Here is a 10,860-nt window from a genome sequence, read left to right on the forward strand (position 1 = left end):
TTTTTCACGCGAGCAGAACTCATTTCTAATTACCATAACCCAGCACGTGGTCACTTACTCGATTAAAACTCACGCAAACTTTCATATTTTTTGCGTAATCATTTCTCCAGTCCAGTTTTGCGAAGGTGAGCGCGGGAAATTGACCCTCCATAGTGGAATTACACGATTCTTACTACGAAACGTGCAATATTCCAGAACCTATTTATTATACACAAAAATCTGAAAATTTATTCTTCAAGCGCCGGTAATTGCGATTGAATTAGATACTCCAAAATAGAAAGTGGCATTACGTAATTAGGTTTGGGAGCAATTGTCGACACTTTAATCACAACAGTTAATAAGAAAATTTGCTCCTGGCAAGACTTTAACTGTGATGGCGCCTTATTATTACGAGGAAGAGGAGTTGACGTGAAATAGAGGGACGTTTTTTCGAGTAATTGGACAGGAAACTGATTCGGGTTAAAAAATATCAAGCCGTGAGATTGTACGGTTTGAAAGATCTTCACAGATGATACTGATTGCTGCTCCACTTACCAACACATTATTCGAACTAATTTTCTTCTGTTATTCAGTTTTGTCGTTGCTTTATTTGTTACTTTTTATTACTCTATAGAGTAAACTGTTTCTCGTCCTATTTGAACTCTATTCTCGATTTGTATCCAAAGGAAAAAATAATACACAACGATACACCACATTTTCTTTACTACGAGTATTGTTTGTGATAATTATAGCCTAAATGAATATGTATAGCGCTTTGTTATTTTTTACCGTTGCCGTCATTGTATAAAAATTAGACAAAACACATTTTTATTGAAGTTTTGCTTAACATTTTAGACTAAAAGAAGTAAGAATAAAAAAACTTAAACGTCTATTTTTGTTTCTTAGAATTATTAGAAAAATTATCAATTCATTTTATTTTAAAACAAGATACAAGAAAAACTGTAAACAAAAGTTCAAACAAAATTATTGAAGAAATAAATGTTGGTAACTGTACTGGGTGTCCCAAGATTTAGGGTCGGCGCAAAAATAAATATTTCGAATTGATTAAAAAAGAATTTTGATAGAGGATTAAATACACTTTAATTTGATGTTTTAATATTGTAAAAATATGGCAGTGAGACCTTAAAAATTAAATTTGGAATATTTTCTACATGATAAAATTCTTTGATTTTCTGTGGTATTTGTGAAAATAATGTGAGAATAATGATAAAGTTACTCGATTTTAATACAGAATTAATTCAAAATTAATGTATTTTATAAAAATAATTGCTTCAATCTCAATTTTAGGCTGAAATAAAGCAATTTGTGATATTTTCAATCGATTTGGCTCAATTTTAAGCCTGAAATCAACCTGAATCAAAGTATTTCAACAAAATAATGGCTTGAATAAGAGTTTTCTTCTAAAATAAAGCAATTTTAGCTATTTTCAATTCAATTTTTCTCGATTTTAATACAGAATTAATTCAAAATTAATTTATTTTATTATAATAATTGCTTAAATCCTAATTTTAGGCTGAAATAAAGCAATTTGTGTTATTTTAAATCGATTTGGCTCAAGTTTAAGCCGGTAATCAACCTGAATCAAAGTATTTCAACAAAATAATGGCTTGAATAAGAGTTTTCTTGCAAAATAAAGCACTTTAGGGTCTCACTACCACACGCAAAAATGTTTGTACAATATCAAAACATCAAATCAAAGTGTATTTAATTCTCTATCGTTTACAGTATCATTTTTTTTTTATTAATTAGAAATATTTATTTTTGCACCGCTCTTAAAACTTGAAACACTCTGTACAAAATGTGTGAAGCTTCCAAGCAGTAACTTTCTTCAAAAATTTATCTACATACCTTCGATGTATCTTGTTAATGGCAAATTGTTTCACCTGTTTGCGAATACTCCAAGAGAAACGAGGTTGTCATTTGCTTGCAATTACAGGAAATTGAAGTAAGCCAAATATGTACAGTCGGGTAAAATTTCATTTCTTTTTGTTTACCATATGGAAGAAAGTCGGCGACCCAAAAACCCTACAGACATCCACGCTTCGCTGCTATTCAGCCCTGGGCGAAAATGCAAAACGGAGAAAGACAATTCAATGCCACCAAAATAATTAATTTTTTCGGTGCACCTCAACCCACTTGTCCTTTACTAAATGAATTGATTTTTCAGCAAAAATGAAGATAATACTTCCGCTAGTCGTTTGGATGTGGCTGCACACGACGGTGAGTACAAGCTTAACCCCTGAAATAACCATTTTTACGACGCTATAAACTCCCAGAATTATTGACGCAATTTATGCAAAAATAAATACTTGGATTTCATGGGAAGCAGAAATATAATTACTGACGAAAAAATCGTTACTTTGATATAATTAAATCGACCCACGATGAAGCATAATTCACAGTGGGAAATTTCTCGACTTTTTTAGACTTTTGTAGGCGTTAGCAACACCAAAACTGCTGAAACTAATGATTGAAGTATAAATTATCCTCCTAATGACTTAACGGTTAAACTGGGGCATAGTCCCAAGGCGAGACATAATGTCACTCTCTTTGTATGTTAATTCAGATAAAGTTGGCACGACTGAATCATGGGTGGAGTCATTTTCGAAAGTCGGCTCTATATAGAGCCTCACTTTTTCCCTGCACCTGTAATGCACTCATGGCGGTATTTCCGTTTTTTTAATTCATATCCGGTGTCTCCGGAGGAAGATCACGTACTTCCTGTTCTTCACTATTGTGTCTCAAAGTCATTGACGTTGGAAGAATTGTTAATAGAGAGATGAGTGATCACCAAATTCCAAGAATTGCAAATTGTTTAAACACTGAAAAGTAAAAAATCAATGCTTTCATTTTTTCGACAATTAATCACACTTGTTCACCCATTCGGAAACTGAATGCCGATTAATTCAACAATACGAATTCTATTTGTTCAAATTTAAACACTTTTACTTCCTTTTTCGGTCACTCTTGATTTTTTGAGACAGTTATGTTATGTGCAGATCAAGGCTAAACTCTGACCCAATATTTTCAGCAATGCAGTTTAGAGAACAATAACACCCACACAAGGTTGCAAAATAATCACCGGAATTGGCAGAGCTTTCTCTTGAGCCAATCAAAAAGGCACTTTGTGATTGGGGAAACACGATTTTGCCATTAAAGCGAAATTTCCAATATTATCCTTAGCCAGGATAACAGGAAAATCATTTAAGCGAGTATTTAAATCGACTTTTTAACGACTACTTTCGTATTTCGATGATTTGTGTTGAGAGACTTCGACGATCGGTTAAACGACGAGCACAAAAAATGTATTAAACTGAAATTTTGAATATTATCCTTCGTTGTGGTAACAGGAGAATCAATCGGACGAGTATTTAAATCGACTCCCGTGTCTTTTTAACGGTTATTCTCGAGTTTTATTTATTCGTGTTGGAGCCTTCGATGATCGGTTAAGCGACGAACTCGCCGTAAGTTAGCTGGAAAAATCTTTATGACGTCTTGATTCAATGAACTTTGTTGCATTCTAATTTACATAAGTCGATAGAATAGCTTTCTGGTGTAGTTGATTCTTTATCAGCGCCATAAATGTTAATGCATCGATCAATCTGAACACTGCAATGATTAACATATTAGGTTGCGATTTTAAGACTCAAGGCCGATTCAAATATTTCTTAAGTAAAGAAGCCACGAATCTGGCTTAGTCAGTTTCTATTCTTACCACTTTACGCTACTTATGTAATACGCTTTAGAAATTAACGAAACCAAATCACTGAAGCGAGGTGTTAACGTTTATTTATAAAACGAGATGAGTCTGATGTCACGACTAAATCCTGTTAGAAAAATTAATTGTCTATACGAAAACAACAATGACTAATAGATGACCATTGTGTCGTCATTAATATTCCGACTTGTCCACTCGAAGAAAGTTACAAGTTACAAATCGTGGCGTTGGTATAACCACAGCAACGATAATTGCATCACTGCAGTTTGATTGGAAAAAAGAAACCATTCTTTGAACTTTCATGGGTCATTATTTATATAATTGACCGTGATTATAACAGTCTGCAGCCTTGTACATTAATAGATAAGTTACAAGCATTGTATTTTACTCTTTTGTAAGTTTCAAATTCTATAAATGTTCGATTAATTCGAGAACAATCTGTTTAAAGTGAAAGAAATCGGTTAGTTGTTGCAAAATTCTGGACATGACTCATCGGCTAAGAGAACGTGTTTGCGATTCGCCGCTTTGTAAAAATTGTGATCGGAATAAATAACACGAAAGTAGTAGCTTTATTTAATTAAAAAAGCAAAAACCTGCTCATTTAAAAAAGCTATTTCAGTTATTCAAAGGTACAGCAAAAAATAAAAAAATACAAAAAAATATCACTTTATAATTGAGACTTGAAGAGATTTTGTAAAACTGTAAAAGCCATATAGGTATTGGAAATTAAAAGCTGATTCTAATTTATATTTTAATTTAAATTTAATCCGGATTTGTCTGGCTTTTATTTTCATTTCATTTAATCCGGATTTCACTTCAAAACGGAGTAAAATTTTGTCAAAGTTGAAAAATAAGTTTCAGGTTTCAACCATTCACAAATTATGTCGAGTTTGGTTGCTGCTAACGGTTCCGTTTGAGCATTTTTCCAATTCAGTGCCTACTTCCACTTGAGTTTTTTCCCGATTTCGCCTTGTGTAAAATAATAGCATTAAAACGCAAATAACAGCTCAGAATCCTTCGCGTCGAATCAATACATTTATAATTCATCTAACGGTCCAGCATAACCCGAAGTCAACGTCTTCTCATTTGCTAAAAATCCAGCAACAAAGTGGCCACTTTTCCATTTTCCCAACACAATTTGTGATAACCACTTCCCGTTACGCTCTTCTTCATTTTGTGGCACTTTTGTTTTTCGTACCGTTAGTACCGTGAGAGCACATGTTTATTTATTCTGATTTTTTAACGGTACTGAAATGTAAATAAAGCAGTTTTTGGCACATGTGTCGGAATGCTGCTCTTTCAAGGTGGCAGCGATTAGCATGTGGATTTTTACACTAGGAGATATATTGAGGATAATTGATAGAGTGCGAGATTTATTCGTCATAAGAAATGCAGCGTTCGCATTATGTGAGGCTGAAAGCTGCAATTACAAAGTCGAAATGTTATCGCGGCCGAAGCATAAATTTATCTATGAAAACATAATTGTTGGCTTGGGTTAAATGCATAAAATTCGAGTGACATTTCAATAGGACTAAACGGAATACATAATGGAGATTTTATCGAGCAGCTACTGGAAGTATCTCTTTTGTTACTCCTCTAATTTATTACTTTTGCCAATTTTTTGGCTCGGGATAGGTTCAAGGATAACACAACGATTCCTCAGTTCAAAATCCTCTTTTTTCTTGTTTTACTAATGAAATTGAAGTGTATAGACACGGAACATGGAAACACGTGTTACGAGAAGGTTTTATCTGAAAGTGAGATCAAAACGTGATGGTTTCGTCAGAGGCAAAAAGGATGAGACATTTGTAACAGTAAAATATGAAGAATGTCACAGAGCAGAAAGTTTGTTGACCGATCGTAAGGTGGCAAAAAGCCGTTTGCATAAGTTTATGACTGAATAAATAGAAATTTTATACAAAGCACACATCCGCTCGGCGGGACAATTACTATTTTCAGAAAAAATTACCAAAGATTGAAGCCAACGGTGATTCGAATAAATATACTCACATTTAAGCAGGTTGTTGTTATTCAAAAAAGGTTCCTTTAATTTTTTGTTTATTCAACTGACCGTTGAATCTAATTTTACTTCATTTTGTTTTTCATCATGATAATTTAATTTTATTGACTTATCTATACCTTGTCTATAACTGACCCACATTCCTAACTATTTTTACTATCTAAACACTCACGTCTGTCTTGTAATAAGACAAGTTTTACAAGTTGGATTAAGCCAACAGATCAAAATAAAATCCGGTTCAAACCTACTGAAAAAAGAAGCTACTTTATTTTGAGAAACTTGACAAATCCAGCTTAAATCTAGATTAAAATATAAATTTTAAATTCAGTTATTCAATTTAAATCCAATCAGTTAAAGTATTTACTTGAATAATCAAGTTAGGGGGATAAATGTTTTGATTACTTTTTAAGTGATGCATTTTTGGGAAACTTAAACACTACAGGGTGTTTTATAGAAACACAAATAATAAAAAAATACCAAGTAAGATAAGATACCAGGTACATTAAAAAATGTTAAAAAATTCTGTCAAAATTTTTTGACATTTATTTTTTGACATTTGACATTTGTATGTATCCTACAGTCCACATTATTAAGTGACAACTTTCTTATTGTATAGGAATAAGTTTTAATTTAATTTGCTAAAAAACAAATACAACAATCATGGAATTTTGATTAGGTACTTAGGTACTTCACGTTTAAATATGAGTACGTTTAGCTGGATTTTTGAGAACTAAAATGCTCTTTTAATTCACTTTACAGGTTTTGCTCGAGCTTATCAAATACCTGATATTAAAATAAAAACGAGCTTTAGAAGCTTTAGAACCTACTTCAGGATTTTTTTTATTAATTAAATCACGCACTTCAGTGCATTTGCAACTTAAAATAAACTCTGGGTTAAATCTAATAAACATAAATCCAAGTGTGGGAAACTTCTACAAATCCGGATTAAATCTAGATTAAAATACAACTTGGAATTGATTCCCAATTTCCTACTGGTTTTAAAACCTCTTACAAAAAAATCAACGTTAATTTGAGTTAAATTAAGTTGCTAAAAATATAGAGCAACTAATTGGTTTGATTACTTTTTTTCAAAACATAAATTTTGCTGCATTCTCTATAAAGTTAAAATTGCTCTTTTAATTGACCTTTCGAGTCTTTGCTATGAGATAATCAAAGCCCTGACATTAAGAAAACAATTTCACAGCATCTTAGAGCTTTTCTAAAAAAATTACCGATAACAGGAAATTATATCACACATTAAACAGTCGAATATGTTTAATTAATTTTTTGCATTCACCAAGTCTAAATATTTTAAAAGAACAAACCTAGAAGAAAATTTCAAAATGTCAATTTTAGAGAACGTAATTGCAAAAATGTTTTTTAATATATGAATGAAAAATCATGTTTGAAAGTTCCCTTTCAATTCACTCCACTTGTGGCGAGTGTTAGTAAAAGCAATTGCCTTTTATTAAGTCTCCTCAACAATACTAATAATGGTTTACTTTCATGCGATCGCCCGATCTGAAAAATCAAAAACAAGTACAGTTACGGTAAAGAAATTCGAATTCTATCTGCAATCTTTATTGTCTCGTCCCGTTATAATCCTTATTAATTGATTGGTCATAACCGCTCGTGCCGATTCATTCACTAATATGCAAACAGGTGGTCTTTTTGTTCCGATACCGATGAATGAAATTTCCTCTTTGTGGTCGAGAAAATGCGAGATTTTTCCGAGATTCGTAAATAACGGCATTGCTAGTTTCGCACGTTTACTACAAATTGTGGTTGCTTGAACTACGCCATCGCTAGAGTCATCGACCATCCACACATGAACGCAAAAAGAAGATCCATTTACAACATATTTGAACGCATTGTTATTGGTTCCGGTTTCGTGCTGTGTGCCTTCAACTGCTTCATTATTTTCATCTAACATTTATTTTCGAAAAAATACGACTATTGTTCTTATTAAAAGCCTGGGAACATGCATATTTATACAGTAGTTTATTAATAATATTTTATGTTGGTACGGGTCGTTACTCGAAGTGACTCCTTACCAGCCTAGGGCGAAAAGCATTGGTTTGTGACGGCGGCCGTGATGGAAACAGATCGACTTCTATTTACATACCGTGCAACTTCATTAACTTTGACTGATGCCAAAATAGCCACTTTCTCGATTGTTCGAATGAAAAAAAGCCACTTTTGCCAATCATGAATTTTTATCTAATCTGCATGCCTCCTAATTTCACACTGTTTGAGTTTCTGGTATGACGCGAGGCTCGGTTTAACATACAGTTTTATTATTTCAAAAAAATTTACATCTATTAAGCACATGATTTATTTGTTTTCCTAACGTTATTATAACGGAATTGGCTGGCTTTGTTGCTTTATGATGTGCAAAAACTCATAATTATTTTTATAATTTGAAATTTTAGATACAATGGCTGAAATTTAAAAAGCGAGGCAATTAGATGTGTAACTGTTAAGTCTGGCCCCCGGCTTTTCCGGAGTCATATGTGAATGGAATTTACGAGTCTGTTCTCGGAAATACTTTATGGACATTTCTTAGCAACATTTGAAAAAAGAATATTTCAAAAAAAGAAACCGCATCTTTTTTTACTCTAATAAAACTGCAATAAAATGTCTTTCTCTTATTTGAATTATTCAAATTGAAATTCTGAGTGTAAAAGTCAGAATTTAGTGTTTGAAATTAAATAATTAAATTCTTAATTCGAGAATCGGAATTTTCAAAGTCAAACCTGAAAGTAATACTAACTTCAGTCCTGAATTCTGGTTGCTAAAACTCGATATTTTGTGTTATTAAAAAATTTACACGTTAAAACACCCTCTTTTGGCCTCAATTTTTTTCAGCCTTACTCATCAATTTCCATAATCGCCTTACAACAGAGAAACTCAATTTTACGATATATTCATCATTGTTGTTCTCCTGGTATTGCTTCCATTTTTCACAGCCCACGTCTCGTGCTACATTTACAGAAGTTAATATTCCTATTCATAAACGAGAGATTACTCATACTGAAGGCAAAAGAAAGTGAATTTTTGAATTTAATAAGGTTAAACACAAGATTGCAGGTATCGAACAAGAAAAATTCTTTAATATTATTTAACACAAGAATAACAATTAAGTTGAACGTAACGAATATGAAAGCCGGTAAATTTCTCCTTGTAATTAATCCGGGTGTTTGGGCAAAAATACTTTCAGTATCTGATTCTAGTTCTACTTGACTAAGTTTTAAAAGTTTAACTGGTTATCTCTCGATCTGGATTTTTCAGTTCAATTCCGAAAAACAGGAAAGAGCCAACTGCAAATTAAAACCACTTCGAGTAATAACTGTTTGGACAGAAGTTGTAATTTCGTTGTAAACCGTCGATTGGCATAAGCATGATCTTAAACGATCCTCGCGATATTATCTCCTCGCAATCGTCTTTTTGTTTCGTTTCAAGTTTCATTACTTGATTCTAATTTAATATACGTGATAAGACATGTTGGGAGTTTTCACTCGAGTTATTACACTAGATAAAGATGAATTCAATTAGGTTTGATTGTGGCACATTTTTAAGTCACGCATGCGCACATTCGCTTCAATTAAGTCAAGTTTTTGTATCTCGATCTGAACTCTCCCATAATCAGCGAATTCAGGCTTTTTCTCGGTTTTAATCTCGGGTAAACATGTCTTCTTCTGCAGTTAAGTGAAGAGTGAGTTAATTGCATTGTGGCCAACCATGCGTTACAAGAATTTGAGCGAATCTGTCTCTATTTTCACTTTCAGTGTTCCTAGAATCGATCACCACCTACTTGCACCATTTTGGGAGATGCAGTTATGAAATAAAAACGAGAGTCGATGATGAAAATTCGGTAATTAAAACCCACAATCGATGGCCTTTAGAGTCATACAGGGCGTTCACTGGCCCACCTACGACTACTGAAGATGCTCGAGTGGGCTGCAAAAATTCCCCTGCAAATACTGACCCATAACGGGACCGTTTCGTCTATGTTTTTTCTCGTAAATGTCAAGGCCCGGCTACCGTATGTTGTTAATGATGATGATAAAAATTGCACTGTCGTTAAGTTAATGTAGTGCAACTATCCCGTAATTGTTTTGAAAATCGACTTCCTGGTATAATCTCTGCATTATGTAATGCCGGAGCAGTTTCTATTACCATTTAAAACAAGATGTTGCTTTTTCTGACGATAACTTGTATTAAAATTGAAACAGGAAAATTCTATCAGCATATGTCGATGATAGCAGGATTGCACGCTGGTACTTCCTGCTTACAATTGACATTGTCACTGAGGAAAAATTGATTTCTGGGAAGTGTTAATTTATTACTGACGCAACTGAGACCTTTAGGAGTATTATAGGCGTGGCACGGTTTGACAGAGAGAAATTGGTGCTTAAATCGTAAAATAGAGGAGTTAAACAGTGGTTTGAAAGTTATTTACAAGCAAGTTTAGAAACTAAATCAGTTATAAAGAACTTGGAATAAAAAAAAATTAAATTAAGAATTAAAAAATTCTTCTAAAGTACAAGATTGACAATTTCAGAATATTTTTCTTTTTGGCGTAGTTTCAATTTTTCAAAATTTAATATTTTCTTCCGACGTTCTAATCAAAAATTCTTATGATTTTTAACTTTTCATACAACAATACTGAAAATTAGAAAATTTTCATTCAAATTCAAAAATTTGGCTTCTGAAGTTAAAGTTTTATTGTCGTAGTTTCAATTTTAAAAATGCCAAATCTGTAAAAGCAGAACTTTGAATTCAAAAGTAAAAAACTTGGAGTATAAAAGTTTTCAAATAAAGAATAGAAAAACACTCACCATTACAAACAAAACTCCATATAAAAACAATATTGAAAATTCCAGATTCAAAAAATTCTCTTTCAGATTCAAGAATTTGACTTCTGTAGTCAAGCTTTATTGTCGTAGTTTCAGTTTTTTAATTTTATATTCCCCACAATATTCAAATTAAAAATTCCATTATTGCACACAAAATTCATATGCATATAACAATACTGAAAATTAGAAAATTATCTTTCAGATTCAAGAATTTTTTTATTGTTATTACTGCCGTAGTTTCAATTTTAAAAATTTTATATTTT

The 10,860-nt window shown here is 32.5% G+C and overlaps 1 protein-coding gene across 1 annotated transcript in view; it reads left to right on the forward strand.

Moving 5' to 3' along the window:
- The window catches only part of LOC123015528, a 106,798-nt gene that overhangs the window by 8,535 nt on the left and 87,403 nt on the right, over positions 1-10,860 (forward strand). Inside the window, 1 exon segment of the mRNA XM_044415296.1 lies at positions 2,168-2,220. Within this exon segment, the coding sequence (XP_044271231.1) occupies positions 2,168-2,220 (53 nt within the window).

This window comes from Tribolium madens, unplaced genomic scaffold, assembly GCF_015345945.1.
Source record: "Tribolium madens isolate multiple individuals breed KSU strain unplaced genomic scaffold, Tmad_KSU_1.1 Scaffold_19;HRSCAF=116;Tcas5.2_LG9, whole genome shotgun sequence".
In the NCBI taxonomy this organism is placed as follows: domain Eukaryota; kingdom Metazoa; phylum Arthropoda; class Insecta; order Coleoptera; family Tenebrionidae; genus Tribolium; species Tribolium madens.